General features: G+C 48.8%; 1 protein-coding gene across 2 annotated transcripts in view; it reads right to left on the reverse strand.

Moving 5' to 3' along the window:
• Positions 1-18,131, reverse strand: part of LOC126548177 (ribosome biogenesis protein BMS1 homolog) — a 184,973-nt gene that overhangs the window by 39,721 nt on the left and 127,121 nt on the right. For both annotated transcript variants that reach the window (XM_050196311.3, XM_055063180.2), the window contains one exon: positions 769-891. In XM_050196311.3, coding sequence (XP_050052268.1) covers positions 769-891 — 123 coding nt within the window. The remainder of the gene's footprint in view (positions 1-768; positions 892-18,131) is intronic.

Below are 18,131 nucleotides of genomic sequence, written 5' to 3' on the forward strand. Positions count from 1 at the left end.
CAATGGTTAATTCGAACAACCCCCCAAGCCCAGCAAATACTGCAAATGTGACGCAAACGAGCAAAAGCTGTGCTAGCATACAACAGAAATGAAACTGTGGAGTTTGCATCGCCATAGTCACCAGTGGAAGCTGTAAGGGAATGACAGGAATGCCAGAAAGCTTTGTGCCTATTTGTGCATTTATAGCCTTTTTTTCTCACTTTTACCACTGCACATCACACTGCGTTTGCCACGTGCCTTCAGAACTGCGTAGTCACTGTCCATGACTGCGCTGACAGCGACCACTGTTTCGTTCCCCGCAGTTGTGATGAGCAGTAGTTTCGTTTTGACTGAGCGCAATGCGCATCACAGAGACAGCTGAAGCTGTCGAGGAAGAAGAGTGATTCTGCTGCAGCCCACATGCTGGCGTCAAACTCACCACCTATATCGTGATGGACGGACGATGATGCTGGTGACCAGTTCAATGGTGAAAGAATAATTGGGATGTGCGCGTGGTAGTCAAAAACATGTCTTGGATAAAGACGCTGGTCTTGCACGAAGGAAGTTGCAGAGTCTGTGCCGCTGCGTGCGCTACTTAGTCACAAGATGGGATTGCAGCCACTGCTTTTTTTGCAACATAGAAACATGATTTACTGATTTATGCAGTGTATAAAAGTGCACAGGACAGGCTCTGTCCTGTGCACTATGCCTCTGCCTTTATTGCACTTCAATTTTTTTGTTCCGCTTGAAACATCACTGTAGAAGAAAAGAAAGAATGGAAAGTAGAACCTTGACAAAAGCAGTCTTCTTATAGATCTTGTAAGGATTTCCAGTCAATTTCAGCTTCTTGACAATCTGTGTCGAGCGATCTAGGTCGAGGATCACCCCTGTGGCAGCAATCCTGAAGCTTGCCTGCACAATGAGAATTGATTGAGAAAACCTAGAAATTAAAAAGTAAGCTCGCATCAACCACATTAAAATCAATAATGTTACTGCAATGTTACATATTTTACAATACTTGGCTCCTTTCTATTAAAAATGAAGAACAATAAAAATGCAAGTTATACCCTTTGTTCATTTCTGGATATTTTTTTTTTTTTTTTTTTACTAATAACTAGCTCCACTGCAGGTTATGCCAAAATGTATGGCATTACAGCATGGAGGAAGAAAAAACTAGGAGAGAGTGTGACATGATACAAATGAAACGAGAAAAAGTTGGCCCAACATGTGATCATGCTGTTGTAGGTATTAACATCTCCCACTGCCACTGTCAACCATCTAAGCATGCACTCTTCTGAAAAGACAACAAATGTTACAGCACTGTGCAACTGCCACAGTTGTAACGAAGAAGTCAAGTGTGTGCGTTACAAGAAGCGGCTGAAGTGTACACAAAGCGGTTTGCAAAGCACCCGAACAAGTGCACATCGATTAAAACCTAGCAGGAACCCCACAGACTGAGTTGAGTCCACCGAGCGCACAGTCCCGAGTTGAGCAGACATTTAGAGAAATGGGAAGGAGAAAAGGTGAAGTGAAGGGTGGCTGCGTGACATAATGTTCTCTCCACCTGGATTCTTTCCTTTCTTCATGCATCACAGGGAGCAGGTGCAGGAATTCAAGCTGGCATTACTACCAATCTTAATGTTCGTTTTTTCTTTAGCGCACCAAGACTTACCTCAAGGTGAGACGACAATCCTATTCCTATTTCAAGATGAAACCTACTAATTCACATCTTCAGTGGCACTTTAAGACATCGTCCACACCATGGATTATACTTTTTCTTCTTTAGCCTTTTCACGTGTGCTTAACTATAACATTTCAAGCGGTTGCGATCACCCAATGCAGAACGGAAGCATTTTGATAATGGTTACGTGCCACTCATGCTTCCTTTTAAGGGGAGATGGGGTCATTTGGCCGAGAAATCATTGAAAGATTGATTTTTCTAAAATGGCCTTTTCGAAATCTACATCTGTTATTTTCTTCAACTGCCAAGTTTCTAATCTCGTATGACAATATTTCAGCAGTAATATAGGTTTTAAAATATATAGGGCAGGTTATTTTATGCCCGTGTCGATGCTAAAATAGCACATATTAAATGACAAGGTACGCGCATTCCTGGGCCTTGCATGCCACCATCTTGGTCTCAATTGAAAGATCCTACTGAAGTTTTGTGTCTGTGTATGTGTATATATTTCTGACTGCTCTTGATTACATGTGACATTCGTATGTTTTCTTCATTTTCTCAGAAAACTAATTTTGCACACCAAGCATATCTGCTACAGTGATATTTCAGTACCTATTGCAGTAGGAAGAGTAATTTTTTTTTTTCAGCATAAAGCTAGATGTTTAGAGCCCACAACGCAGGAGCAGAGTTTTAAAATTTCTGTCTTAACTAAAGCTTTTAAAATTTGTCTTTTGTGTGACCATACATGTTAAGAAATAATGGCACGATCATAAGATTGTTTCCAGCATGCTTATGTTTCCTATTATTTATCCATGCAACATTTGTATATTATTGTATAGTGGTTAATTGTAAATTGTTCTAAACACAAAAGGCATTGTTAAATTATCCCATCAAATGATGAATCTACAGAAAAAATAATTGCAACAGTAAACAAGCCTGCCAACTTTTATGAGAATTGGTAAAAAAATAAAAAAGATAGCTTTCAAACCCCTGTCCCCCTTTTCTAGATCTGGCTAGCTATCTGGTCTCAAAGTTGTAACAATGCAAAATAAGAAAAAATTCATTATTAGTTGGGCCTGAACCAAGAACACCCCTATATGATAAGGGCACCCCAACTGTTTAAACACTGCTCCACAACTGCAGTGCAGTTGACCTTAAACCAAGAACCCCACAGCTGTGATAAGGATACTCTACCATTACTTTACCACTGCACTGCTCTGGCTGAAAAATAAAAAGTTGTCTCATAACTTCTCCTAGTTTACAATAAAGGATATACTGCTTATAATGTAAGTCGTCGAAGTTGCAAACTTCTGCACTACATCCAAAGCAGCATTTTTCAAAGGCTATGCACTTGAAAAATATGTAAACCAGGCAGCCGAATGTGTAAAGTTAACCCTTTGAATGTTTTTGCCGTACATGCATGGCGGCGGTTTTCTGTCCCGCAAGGTCTTTGCCGTACGGGTACGGTTTCGACCCTCCGTTTGAAATTTCGCACCATAATGACGATGCGTGCTCACTGGGAGGTGCTGCCAACTCCTAGGACTTACAAGAAGCATATGAAATTTGGGCTACCTTCTTGGTGAGATAAACAGAACTGATTTCTAGCTTCAGCGCGTCGCGCAGACTGTGGCTACACCCCTTTTGCGGTTTCAGTTTCGCCGCGTGATCGCAACGGAGGGGCGCGAAACGTCATTTTTCTCTTTGTCGGCACTCTCTTGCAGAGGTGGTGGAAGTTGATTTCTATCTTTATTGACGCTGCTCTTAGCTTGTTTATCACCGCTGCTCACAAGGTATTCTCGCTCTCTGCGGTAACGTGCTTACGCGAGAGGGTGCCTCAGACCTCTGCCCAAGGCAGCCGCACGCAGAGAAGATGTCATGTGTGCGCCAACACAACTCGTCACTCCAAGAGAAGAACATACACGCATTTTAGGTGTGCAGACTGCGATAAGGCGCTGTGTGGAGACCCGTGTTTCAAGGAGTACCACACTCTGAAATACTATTGAACATTTAGGAACAAATACTGTTCCTAATTTTTTTTACTATTTATTCCCGACTTAATACATCTTGTACATTCAAGATCTGCAATAAAGTAATTTGACCACCTGGGAAAGTTTTTTTCAAAATAATTCGACCCTCAAAGGGTTAAATAGGTTATAAGCACAGTTAAATCTCTATATATAACAGTAATAATGTGCACCCAAAAGCCATTGTTGAGTGGCAGATATGCGAATCCAAAGCATAATATATTTATTGTGCATTGTTGCGTGTCAGGGACACAACACTTTCCAAACATATCTTGAATATTCAGTAAGATTTTATGCAAGATGTTAAACTATGGTTTATGGAACACTGCTTCAACATACCAAGAAACTCTCATATCCAAGCAACTCGCATATCGCTTGCCACCCGTGACACCTCTCTGTAGTTGTTATAGCAGTGCCATTCTTTAATGTCGACAGCCGCGGCTTGTTACACGTGATAGGAGCGCCCAGGAAGCAGTTAAACGAGTGAACACAATCAGCAGCCGGGTGGAGGAAGGTGGTGAGGAGGGGCACCGGCGTCCCTGCCTTAGGACTAATTAAAGTTTTTTGTCTGTCTGTCTGTCTGTCATATCACCTCAGCCATCCCCCTATTTTGATTTTTTCATGCAACCCGGTTATAACAATGGAATTTTCTCGGCACTTGAATATTGTTGTAAGTGGGTTCGACTGTATCGCATGCATGTGTGCATGTAAAGGTAGTACAGTTGAACCCACTCATAACGATCCCAGATATAACGATTTATCGGTTACAATGACCATATTTCACTGCATTTATCATTTTTTGACCCTGCCTAATGAAATGGTGCCCACATATAATGAGTGTTTTCAAAAGAGCTGGACAGTAAGACCTCATTAAACTGTACCCGCTTAAACAGTAGTTTCGTTTTAAAAGTAGTAAAGTGAAATCCCCGACTCAGCGACCATTGAACATAATGTGTTTTGTATGCGTATAAACTGCATCAGCTTATTGCGTACGTATTCGTTAACACATAGTGTTCTCACTTTTCATCACGCAAACACGGCGGTGTGTTGTCTCCATTGGGCAGCCCGGCAGAACAAGTCTCAGAGATCAGAAAAATGGCCTCCAAGCGTCCTGTGCGTTTGTGCATGAAGCCACATCAACATCAACATCATTTCGGCGCCGTGCCAGAGAGCGTTGTGGCGCCGAGCTAGCAAGGACTCGCGTCATGCGAAAGCTCGGATAAAGCAGACGTCGTGTGTTCAGCACAGAAAAAAAATTAGACATTGTTCGTGCTATCGAATGTGACACAAAGATGTCGGCGTTGGCACGTGACAGGGATCTACTGTAGACTACGGTGTGTGGCGTTTGGAATGCGAAGAAGTTGCTCAGCAGCACTGCTGCGGCCGCGAAGAGATGTTGGCTACGAGGTTCGACTTTTCGCCATCATTGCCTCTGTTGTTGCCAAAGTGTCGCCTAGCAACAGTGGCAGAAGCTGCGCGTTACGTCAGTCTCGTGAATGCAATCGTCATGTCAGGAACAGCACCCCGTAATGAAAAAGGTGCTCGGTGACTTCTGCAATGCTACCGCGCCCGGGCACGGAGAATATGCAACGCTAACGATGAATCTGCCATGCGAGTGCTTGCCGAGAAGAGGGGGCCGGCTGAAAAGCTGGCTCGCAGCTTTAGGAAGTTTGAGGCCACTGTCATCGCTGCTAGGTCGCCACAGCATCAAAACAAATTACACTTTTGTCACGCGAAAGGAATAATAAAATAATTATTGGGTTTTACGTGCCAAAACCACTCTCTGATTATGAGGCACGCCGTAGTGGAGGGCTCCGGAAATTTCGACCACCTGGGGTTCTTTAACGTGCACCTAAATCTAAGTACACGGGTGTTTTCGCATTTCACCCCCATCGAAATGCGGCCGCCGTGGCCGGGATTCGATCCCGCGACCTTGTGCTCAGCAGCCTAACACCATAGCCACTGAGCAACCACGGCGGGTACGAAAGGAATAAATAGTGCATGTTTTTTCCCCTTTCATTGCACACTCTCTGAGTTTCGTTTCTGACAGGTAAGTGGGCGATCTCATGCTATTTTGGTTAAGCAGTACTACCGTTAAGTACATGGTTTTTCCGAGCTCCAGCCAACGACGGTTTTACGAGCTTTCACTGTACTGTTACAACACTTCAAAACCGGTTGCGGTAGGAGGAGGATGGAGGGTGTACGCGAAGTTCTGAAGGATGGAATTCTGGCAGAACTGCGCGCACGGCAGCACGCACCCCCTCCAGTTCAGCAGCGACAAAGATATGACTACTGAAAAGAGAGGGCGGCATGCAAGCAGTTTTTTTTATTCTGGTACCAGCAAATCTCCTCCCGGGTGATCACATGCTTCAGGGCAGCAACTCCAGCAGCAACGACGCATTGCGCGGCTGTGGCGCGCCCTATCTTGAAAGTGATCTGCGTCGGGGCCGAGTCGATGGCGGCTCATACCTGTGTGCATGCTGCATTCTTGCCGCTCATGTGCGTTGAAGCGAATGTTAGCTCGTCGAACCCACTTATAACAATATGCAAGTGCCACGAAAATTCCATTGCTATAACTGATAATTGTCATAGCCGGGTTGGATGAAAAAAATCTAAATACGGGGATGGCACAGCTGATGTAAGAAAACTACAATGGCGGGGAGGCCAGTGCCCCTCCCCACCACCTTCCTCCATCCGGCTTCTGATTGTCTTCACTCGTTTAACTCCTTCTTGGGCGCTCCGATCGCGTGAAACAAGCCGCGGCTGTCGGTGTTAAAGAATGGCACTGCTATAACTGCAAAGGGGTGTGTCACGGGTGGCAAGCGATATGTGAGCACCGCCGAGGCGTCGCTTTGGCAGCCCTAAAAGGGGCATTTTAAACATTGCGAGAAGGCTGCTGCAGCATCCTATCAGCTTGAGAAATCCAGAAGAAACACTGAGGAGAGATTGCCACAAACATCTCGCCACGTACTTCTCACTGGCTTGCACGAGAAAAGTCTATGTCCATCAGTCTTGCATGCTTTACACGAAGCCTGCTGACATCTTTCTCCAATGCATCCAGGTGCTCGATGAAGTACAGCGGAATGTTCCTCGCGAAAACGAAGCCCTGGAGGGACTGAATCATCTGCCGGGCCTCCTGTGAGGACAACGTTGAGGGAGCCTGTCCTTCTGCATCATCGCTGCCGTCGACACTGTCGCTATCTGATGCAAGCATGTTCGCAATGATCGCATCATCGGTTAGAAGCACTTACAGTGGAACCCCGATTATATGGCTTTTTCGGGACCACGAAAAAGCGTCGTAAAATGCGGGCGTAAAATCTGAACATAAATTATGCCTATAAATATACTACTTATTTCGCGCGATGGATTTACGAGAAACTTCAATGTAAACTACTAACGTACTCTGCAGGGCTTGGAAACCCAAATTACCAAAAAAGTTAATGCGATAAGAATTAATGCTGCAGTACAGGTACCAATCATGCTTTATTCAAACAAACCTTTACGGCACTCCACTGCCCACTGCCGCAATTCCTGCCAGCCGGCGCAAACTTTATGAACCAAGAGCTTTCGCTCGAGTTGGGCAACGACCAAAAGGAGGTCCTCTGTGGCGTCGCGAGAACAGATGAAGTTCCGGATGCCGTCTATGTGCCATAGCACCTCGGCGAATGTGGTAGGCACAGGCACGGCATCTGTGGCGTTGTCGTCGTCCTCGTCCAATGTCGCAGCGGTGTCGGCACTAGACAAAGCCTCCTCAATGGCGTAATCCAGCGACACTTCGCCGCAGATCGCAACATTGTCGCCAACCTCCACGTACTCGGCGAAGGTCGTGGCGAGGTTTAAACCCTCAAAATCGTTGGCGGCGAAGCCTGCATCGGCCTCGAGTGGCATCGAGGTTGTTGCGTCCCCAGCAGAGGAGGCAGTCTTTCGCATAAAACCACAGTGCTTGAACGAGTTAGCGATTGTGCTTCGCGACACTGCATTCCACGAACTGGCAATAAAATGCATGGTGTAGTGCACAGTGATCTCTTTTTCCAACTCGCTGTGCTACCGTCCTTATTAGCACAGAATAGTGCCGTCACACGCTCTTTACTTTGCTTGCCACCATGACAGCGGTCACCCTTAAACGCAAGGGTTTGCTCGGGCTGTATATGGTAAAAAATACCGCTCTCATCGGCGCTGAAAACATCGCAGGGCTTGTACGCAGCAATCATTTCCGGCAGCAACTGCATCCACTAGTTCACCGTCGAAACGTCCACAGAAGTGCTTTCTCCGCAGCAGCGGCTGTACACAATCCTGTTTCGTTTTTTAAAGCGATCCAGCCACCCGTCGATCCAGCCGCCCAGACGCAATGCAACAAGGTCCGCCTTTTCTTTTAGAATGGCGCCGTCAACATTGATCGCAGAGCTCCATGCTTGATGCAGCCACTTGACGAGAACTTTTTCTAACTTCCCACTTGACGAGAACTTTTTCTAACTTCTCATGCTGTCCTTCTTTTGCCGCTTTCCGCTTGAGCCCGAACTTGTTGGCATTCTGCAATATCACCGCTTTGTTTGCCAGGATCGTCTTAAGCAAATATTCGGGTATCTTAAGGTCCCGGACAATGCTGGCTTTCGTGGCTCCATGCCGCTTTTCCGCTTCCTTGATAATATTTAGCTTATCCCCGAGCGACAGAACTGTCCACTTTCGGGACATCGTGCGTCGCGTTGCTCCCCACAACTCAAAACCTCCGCAGAACACTGGTCGCTAGGATTACGACGAAGAACACGTGCGATAAACCTAGGCCTCTCCGTGCTACCTTGTCAGCGATCTGCTGCTGGGAAACTGTAAGGAGAGAAACGCTTCCCCAACGCGACGAGAGGCGACGCTGCCGAGAAGAGAGGGAGAAAGTGATTGTGGAGGAGAAACGGCGCTATTTCAGCACAGCGGGCTGCTGCTGGTGGGGGGGAGAGAAACGCTTCTCCAACGCGATGCCGCCGAGAAGAGAGGGAGAAAGTGATTGTGGAGAAGAAAAGGCGCTATTGCAGCACAGCGGGCGTCGCAGGCGGTGCCCATTGTGACACCGCTCGACCGGTTGGCTCCGGCCACCAGCAGGCAGTCGCTGCTGGTGGCCGGAGCGAACCGGTCGAGCGGTGTCAAGCGCTCCGCATACAGAGAGACGGAGCGAGCAAAGAGACCCACGGCACTTTTCTTTCGTCTGCCGTTCCGTCCCGCGCTTCGCGAGGGTCGTCGTATAACGCGGGTCAGGCGTAAAATTGCGTCAGATAACTGGGGTTTTAATGCATTGCTTCTATGGGGACTTTGCCGAGACTGCGCTAATCCGTCGTAAAACCCGGGCCGTCGCAAAACCGGGAGACATATAACCGGGGTTCCACTGTAGTTTCCAAGTCTATAGCCACGCGCTTTCTTTTCACCGGCAATATCGTGCATTGCCGATGATCAGCGGGCAGATCAGCCATCTTCCATTTCGGCGGCGAGTCAAGCGAGGCAAAGAAACTGCGTGGCCAGGAACGATTTCGACGCAACCAACAAAGACAAATTCGAGCAATTAAAGTGCAACTCCGGCGATTTTTGACAATGTCAAGGTAATAGAATACAGTAGAACCCCGCTGTTACGTTCCTCACTGCTGCGTTTTCCCGGCTGCTACGTCGTTTTCATCCGGTCCCGGCATAGCTTCCATAGGATCCAATGTATAAGGAACCCCGCTGTTACGTAGTAGCTGTGAAAACGTTCCCGCATGATGCGTCGCAACCCGAACCCGCCTGGGCTAAAGTAGGCAGCGCGCTCCAATTGACATTTTGGCTTTTGACGAGTTTTGACCGGGCTTGGCTATGGAACTGGCTGCAAAAGGCTGCACGCCAGTTCGAGAGGCCGCCACTAGGTGGCCATTCGTGAAAAATGCTCTCACTATCATCACTGTGATTACGGTCACCGCATGGTTTGTTGGACGGGTCGACTCAAGGAGGAAGGAAACTCGGGAGAGGCCCTGACGTCACTCTTTGTGAAGCTATTGGTATCTTCGACTGGTCGCCTCCATCCCCCGAAGCAGAGTTGGGCAGATCCGGGGTTCCCCGAGCTCAGAGGTAGAGGACAAGCGCGCAAGCCGAACGTGCTACTCGCTCTCGGAGGAGGAAATGGCAGATGTGAAACCACGTGACTACTGCCAACGTCCAATGTTTCGCCTATCAAAAGCTCCCGGCGCTGCTGAGAAAACCGGCGGACGCGCCTGCGGCACGAGCGTTCGTCGAGACGCCAGCATGCAGCGGCCTAGGTTGCCTAGGTTACAGTGGGCCGTCGCCAACAGCAGCGACACGGCGCTGCGATGACGTTTCAGTCTCGACGACTGCTCCGACGACAGGGCTTGGAGCGCCTCAGAGCGCTCAAAGATGGAGGAGAGCAATCGAGAAGAACCAGCCGAACGCAGGACGCGCATCCTCTTTCAACCAGCCGAAGACAACGCCGCTCGCGAGAGCGCTCCAGAACGCTCAGAGGCGGCCAGTCGAAGATGGCATATAGCTAAAGGGAAGCCGGAAGTTGGCGTTGCTCCGCCTATCGGGCCAGCTCTCCTCTCTTGTTTACATTTCTCGCGAAACCACGCCGCGCTGCGCGCAACCTGGCTGCTCGGACGCGCGCGCTCCGCAGCAATACTAAACAATCGTTAGCACGTTAGCATGATTACGCCAAAGAGGGCAACATTTCCCGCGGATATTCCTTCGTCCGTTGCCATTGCCGTGGCGCGGTGACGACGAGGAGCACGAGCCGCATGATGCCTGGGAGTTGCCAAATCCTAGCTTTGGAGAAGCCGTCGCGGCTCTGGACCTCCTCCGCAGGTACGTCGCACCTCACGGCGACGCTGACAGCAATGTGGCCTTCCAGGCTATTGAGAAACGTGTGGTGATTTCTAGCGAGCGAAAGAAACGGCAAGCCACCATTCTAGACTTTTTTGTGGAAATAAATAGTCTATAGTTGAAGCTGCAATTTTTTCATTCATTTTCGGAGCTTTCCTCACTGTTGCGTTTTCCCGGCTGTTACGTATTTTTCCTCGGTCCGGTGAAAAACGTATGAACGGGGTTCCACTGTATTTAGGTTCCCGAGACCCCTCTGTCACGCTGATTTAAATATAATTTGAAATAAGCAAAAAAGCAAAAAAAAAAAAAAAAACGAAACTGAAACCTGACTAAGCAGCCGAGCAAACCTCTTCGTGTGACGTCACGGGTGTCTCCACCGAGGAAGGCGCGCAAGGCATGCCGGTCTCGCCTGCTGGCAGCGAAGAGCAGACGCTCGGCTGAATCGTGACCGCGCCGTATCTTCGGGTGACAATGTCAACTGCACCAGCTCTTCGGATGTGTCAAATATTGACAGGTATGATTCTGACGAATTTGATAGCCACGAATCACTGTTCACATTCGACCCGCCATCATGAGAGCCAGTGCCCATGCGCTACATATATCGTGCTGCAAAATGAAGACCAAGGGTAGCCCAAACCATTGATTTTATATGTGCTGCTTGCTATTTTAGGTGTTATACCCTTTCTCAGGGAAATGCTTCGAATGCTCACTGTAAGATGTGGAGCATGACTTTCTGCGTTTGTATCTCGCAAAAACGCCGCTGGCAGTCCAAAGCACCCAACGGTGCATTTGTTTACATCGATCGGCAGGTGCAGCGACCAGTCGTCGTTCGCTTGAGATATAATACTAGCCACTCATCGTTGACATGAAATAATGTCAGAACATATCAAAGCAGGCAGATTTTGTGCATGTAAGCACCGCTGCATCATTCGGAATCGTGCTGATATGAGCGACCACGCACCTTCAAGAACAGCGTGTGGGAGACTGCAGTACGAGAGCGTTATGCTGCCTACTTATCATTCTTCGTATTGTCTTCATGCACACAATCCGTAAAGTGGACATAGATGAGGACTTTGCACGTGTGATCGTTCATTTACAGAATGCGTAGTCTTCTCGCGGAAACGCCGATGCCAGTATAGACACCGTTGGCAGCTGAACGAGGCAGTTGTTTACGCTCGCTGCCCATTTGGGATACGAGGCAAGCAGTGCAGCTCAGACGCTAAATAATGAGTCAGCATGACAATATGTAAAAATACAACCATCTTCGCAGTCGCATTTAATTTAGGGAAGTGCTGCTGAGTGTGGCGTGCAACTTTCCGTCGAAAAAGGCAACGTATCGATGTCGGTACTACTTCGTGTCGTCGTTTCTCACTTTTTTTATGTGCACTGAACAAAATAAAGAATGGTTTCTTTCAAATCAGTATAGGCAAAACTGAACCACAGAAGTAGTTTTCTTCATCCCGATGGCTTAATTAGCTTCAGGCCAGTCGCTCAGGTCCGCCAGCAGCAGACGCATGAACTACGCGACTGTGACATATAGGCTTAACCTCGGCTGAACGCAATCGGCTCAAACTATGTATGCGGTTGGCAGGGGCTGAAGTTCGCGCAGCCCACAACGCAACACCACTTGCCACCCTCCATCGCTTGCCCGTCCACAGGGACTGCAAATTCTCATGACAGCAACTTCGCACGCGCAGCACTAGCTCACGATCATCGACTCCTCCATGCTCTTGTTGCTGTCGTCTGCATGATGCCGGCATGCTCTGAGTGGCGCTCCCCTGGCGTCATACACAATGTTGCCTGTAACTGAGAAGCAGGTAAGGTAGGGTGTTCGAAGCAATTTATTAAATTCATTTGTAAAAAAATCTGTGCAACTCTCAAACGTGATTTTTTGAGGACATGACGGGAGTGTGCAGAGGAACGTACCCAGTGAATTTCATCGACATCCGTTGACATAAAAAAATCGCCGGAGTTGCCCTTTAAGCTGTTTGCAGAACTGTGCCAGCGAGCAACAGAGCAACATATGAGCAATCTGCGAGTGGCACAGTTGGCGCAGTCCATTTTTGTTTCGGAGGGTGGGGTGGTGTAGAGCCCATGGGCGCAGCCCACTTGTGTTTGGAGGGGTGGAACGGCAATGGGAGAGAGCCGCGCGGAGATGGCTGAAAAATGAGCGCGTGGCGGCAGTTGGAGCCACCGGTGGTTGGAGCAGCGGCCCATCGTGAAGCAACTCGAATTTCTTATTTTCTTTTTTCTTTTCAAGGATTTCGCATTTCACTACCTTTCGGCTCGGACACCCAGCACCCACACTTCATCGTTATAACCGATAATGCGGCATTGGGGCATTGTAGTAAGCGGGTTATTTCATGATGGAAAACATACAAAAGTTGACTGTGCAGTAGCTTTTCACTGTTATAACCGATATATTGTTAAAACCGGTATCATTATACCAAATTTACTCGAATCTAGGCCGACCCCGATTCTAAGCCGACCCCCTAATTTAGCCCCCCCAAAAATATATACAGTCGCCGACCGATTTTCCGGACTCCAAAAATTCGGACATGCCCGATTATTCGGTCAGCTTCGCGGCACCGCCATTCTCCCCATAGACCATAATGTATAACAACTGCCGAAAGTTCGGACGCCCTGCAACCCCTCGTCTGATTTTTCGGACACTTCTTGAGCCAACTCGTTCGAGGGCATCATGCACCAACTCTGACCGCGGCGCATAGTTCGACTTGCTGAACGCCATTTTTGTTTTGAACGGAGCCTCCTTGCTGCCCCACGAAGTGGCGCTACTGGAAATCCCCGCTCATCATCATCGTTTCTGCCTGGTTCAATAGAGTGGTCGTACAGTAGTTCCGGTTTCAGCTTAGTAAGCCATGTCAAGACAATCCAGCAGCTGATTTCTTTCTTTCGCGCACGGCGCTGCGAGTAGCACGTTTTTCGTTCGTGCGACTGGTGTCGGCACGGTGGTGTTTGCGTTGTGTGCTGTGTCGAGGTTTCGGTGATCCAACGTGGCGTACGGAAACATCGCGTCAAGTGTCTAATGGCGCCGACAGTGCCCGCGCAGACTGCGCTGGGGAATGCCGGCAAGCGGGTGCCGGGAGGCCTAAGATTTGTCGCCTTCCGATGTGCTCCCTACTGACGCGGAAAATATTCTGCCGAGACCTGCGCAGTGGTTGCATTGTGATTCCGGACACCGTCTCATTTGACAGTTTCACAAGTGCTGACACTGCTGTACTGACATGCGCAGAACTCGACGACGGCGAGATCGTTCGTCAGGTTCCTGCTGCTCCGCCGGACGATGACTCCGAGTCGGAAGATGACGCACCACGTGCTACGCTGCCGTCGCATGCGGAGCGTGCACAAGCAGTGACTGTGCTTTCAGCCGCCTATAGTGACCGTACGACCCTCTCCGAGATTCAGGCTTATCTGATTGCGCGTAAACGGGACAGCGTGCAACGGCGCACTCACGATTTCTTCAAGCCTACTGCCGAGCCCGAATAAGTGCGTGGAAATAAAGGATTTCATTTTTTTTTTTTAATCTGCTTTTTCGGACACCTGTTTATTCGGACATTTCCGCAGTCCCCGTGAGGTCCGAATAAACGGTCGGCGACTGTATATATATTGCCTCGAATGTAGGCCGAACAAAAAAAGCGAGGAAAGCGTTCACAAAATGCAAAAAGCATTTATTGAATCTGAACGTGCAGAGCTCATTCAACGTCGTCGTCGCTGCTAGACTAGTCGCTGTGTTCCTAGTCACTGCCACCTTCAAACAGTGCACTATCTTCGGTACCGTCAAGCGCATTAGATATGCTGAACTTTCTAAAGGCGCGCACGATCAAAGTACAGTGCAGTCCACTTATAACGATACCACATATAACGATATATCGGTTATAACGATGGGTCGACATGAGAGTGTCATTTTATGCATTAGGTCTATGGGGAAAAAAACCATTTATAACGATAGGTTATTCACAGCATATCGGATATAACGATCAAAATTTTGCAGTCTGGACGGCGTTTTCCGTGCCGAATAATCGTAATATTTGCGTTGCTTAGTTCCCTGAAACGAACGATGTCGAGACGAGGCGATGTTCACCTCCGTAAGTTCGTATCTGCCGCCATTACCGCGCAGCGCGTCTCGCCTCGCCCGCGCACCGCTGAGTAGGCGCAGCGCGCCACAAGATGGCGCTAGCTGCTTCATGCGCGTCGGCCACAGTCGCTCCGAAAGAGAGAGAGAAAAAAAAAATAAAGCGACAAGCAAAGCGGCGCGGTGGCGCCCGTCCTGCCCGTCCCGCGTCTCTCTCGCGATAGCAGGCTGACGCCACCGAAGCATCGTGCAACCAACGGTTCAACTCAACCCAGTTCGAAGATGGCGCCGACAAAGCGCAAAGCTGTGTCGCTTGACACGAAGATGGATATTTTGCAGGACTCTCGATGCGTCCTCAAGTGAGCGCCCTCGTGAAGAAGTGTGAGCTCGTCCAGTTAACGATATCAACCATCTTGAAAACCGGGAGCACCGCGATTGTGAAGGCAGGAGCTATCAGCGGCCATGCCGATAAGCGGAAAAGGGTTAGAGACCCTTTGTACGCCTATGTTGAAGAGGCGCTTTACCAGTGGTTCATCACAAATTGCTTCAAGAAGGCGGGCAATTGTGCGTAAGGACGAACTTCCCCAACCCGCTGAGACCGACCCGGTGGAAGTCGCTGACATAACCGAGCTCTGGGAGCTCGTTCCTACTGGTGACACAGGTGGTGTGTCGAAGGAGGAGTTTTTGACTGCAGACAGTGCTGCCTCGACAGACGGCAAAGTTGTGCGACGGTGGCGACGGCATCAGCGACAGTGACAACGAGATCGACAGTGGCTCCTTGACCCCGACCACGATGTCCACGCAAAGTGCACTGTCGTCGATCGACTCCTTAATTGATTTTATGCATGCTAAAGGATTGCCGCCAGTGTTCGCGCAGCAGCTGGAATCCATGCACACCGCGGTTGTGAAGCTGAAGCTGCCGCAAAAGCAAGTGCAGATTTCGGACTATTTCGGCGCACCTAACCCTTGACACGGTCATTGGCGCTAGAAATAAAGTTTGTTTTTCACGGCCTACTGTCTACATCATCTATTCTTTAGAGCAAGTAGCTAATTCGAGTTCGGAGCTGCAAAGGTATGTCCCGCGTTTTAAAAAAAAAAATTTTTTTTTTGATAACTGCAGTCCAGATATAGCGATCATCTGTTATAACGATCATATTTTTCGATATCGTTATAAGTGGACTGCACTGTACTTGGGATGTCGTTCCACGCTGCAGCTACCCAGCCGGCCAGCTGCGATAGCGATGTATGTTTGATGCGGCCCGTTGCCGTTACCATGTGGTCTTCATCAGTCAACCAGTCCGTGTAATATTTCCGCAGACGATCCTTGAAAGCTTTGTTGATGCAGACATCAAGTGGCTGCAACTGGCCCGTCATGCTGCCCGGTATGACAGCGAGGTCCGTGTTCGCTTGGGCGAGCGCAGCCTTCACGTTGTCGGTCAAGTGCCCACGGTAAGAGTTGACGACAAGGAGCGAGTTCTTTGTCAAAAGGGCTTCCTGGACGCCGTCGCCACACAATCTTAACCCACTCTTCCACCATCGCACCCGTCATCCATCCGTTCTCATTTGCCCACACAATGACATTTCTCGGGAAAGTTTCTCGAGCAGGCAGTGTCTTCCTTTTAAATATCATATAAGGAGGGAGTTTATGTCCATCAGCTGTGCAGCACAGCATCACAGTTGCGCGCTGCTTCTCGTAGCCCGCAGAATGCACCTTCACCTCCTTGGCACCCTTTTCATTCACGGTGTACGCCACTGGCATATCAAAATACACAGCCGCCTGGTCGGCGTGGCCGATTTGCCCAAGGTTCTAGCCTGCCACTTCTATCTTTAGCAGCACGTAACGCTGAAAAGCTATCAGCTTTTCTTTGAAATCGCTTGGCAGCTTCTGGGTGATTGAAGTGCGACGTCGGAGGCTGAAGCCGAAGTGCTTCATGAATTTCTGAAGCCAGCCCCGGCTGGCTTCGAAGTCCTGTGGCGTAAGGCCTCGCTCCCTCGAAAGTTCCCTAGCTTTCGCTTGGAGCACTTCTGTTGTCACTGGAAGGGCAGCTGCTCTCTGCATCCAAACAAAGTCGGCCAAAACTTTCTCTACTTCGTGGTGACGGCCTTTCTTTGTTCCGCTAAATGCCATCCTCGTTGCGGCACACGGAAAAGGCTGTGGTCGTTGTCCCCTCCAACGATCGGCGTTTTTCTCGTCGACGCTGAAGTCCCGCCCGGCTTGAAGGTTCAACGATGCCTCTGCGGCTATCACAACTTTTAGCACTGTAGTAGAATCTCCTGCTTGGGGCCATCGCGATAACACCACGCCACACACCCATACGGCCGACACGACACAGGTTAAAATGGTGACCTTCCTTGTGTATGGTTGGCTACTGGCACGGCTAGTAGCGGCTGCGATACTGACTTTTCTAGATGGCGCTAGCTATGCACCATATTTAGCAGTTTCAATGAAAAACTGGTGCGTTTTTTAAAATCCTCGAATCTAAGTGGACCCTAGAGTTTGGAATATGATTATTTGAAAAAAACTATCGGCCTAGATTCGAATAAATACGGTAAGTGGGTTCGACTGTATCCTTATTTCGTGTAGCTGTCTACACATTTGCTATCGCAATCGATGGTTTGCATTTCGGACGAAACTGACTTCTTTAAAGGTGGCCACAGAAAAACAGAATCGCTCAAAATTTTATCCTACATAATGAACGCACCTCCCAAATTTGTGCATATATTTCTACAAAAAAAAAGTGCGTTCATTATGCCAGTAAATACGGTAGTTGATTCAGTGACCATAAACATACTACAGTCGAATCTTGGTAATTCAAACTTGAAGGGGCCCGAAAATTTGTTAGAATTAAAGGAAGTTCAAATTAAAAGAACTTGTTCTTGTAGTATTCATGCACCATAGCACGATGCACGAACGGTGCGAGTAGTGAAATAACGCGGCGCGCAAGCAAACAGCGAGCGAGGACCTTGAAACTGCCTACGTCGGCCAACGCTTGCTTCCCGATAATGGCAGGAAATGAAACTTCAAGGAGCAAGGTGGCGCCAGGCCAGTGGGGCTGGAGGCACTGGCGCAGAGGCGCACGCGTGCGCAGACTTTAGACGGTGAGGGTGTGATGAGGGACTTGAGAGGGAGGGCGAGGGGAGCATAGTTGCGAGGAAGGGCGGGAGGGAAGTGGATTTGCTTTCCTGCCAGCTTGATGGATGGCGCTAATTATCTCTGCCACTTAAGACTGCCACCGAAGCAGCAGAGTTGCTGAGGCCAAACTGGGCCTCCGCCGCTGCTTCCCTCTACGTGCTCGCGTGCTTTTTCCTTCGTCTGCTGACAGGTCGGCAATGTGTTCATGTTCTTCGTAACACGAGTAATGTATTATCAAGATGACTAAGTCGTTTCCACTAATCATAATCATGTTGGTGTGCTCGCTTTTGTTGCGGCTTCGCCGCATTCAAAAGACAAAAAGAATGAGGTACTGGGTGCCGCCTTCGCGTCCTTGTATTCCTTTGCGCACTGTCT

This window comes from Dermacentor andersoni, chromosome 1 (genome assembly GCF_023375885.2).
Source record: "Dermacentor andersoni chromosome 1, qqDerAnde1_hic_scaffold, whole genome shotgun sequence".
NCBI classification, from domain to species: Eukaryota; Metazoa; Arthropoda; class Arachnida; order Ixodida; family Ixodidae; genus Dermacentor; species Dermacentor andersoni.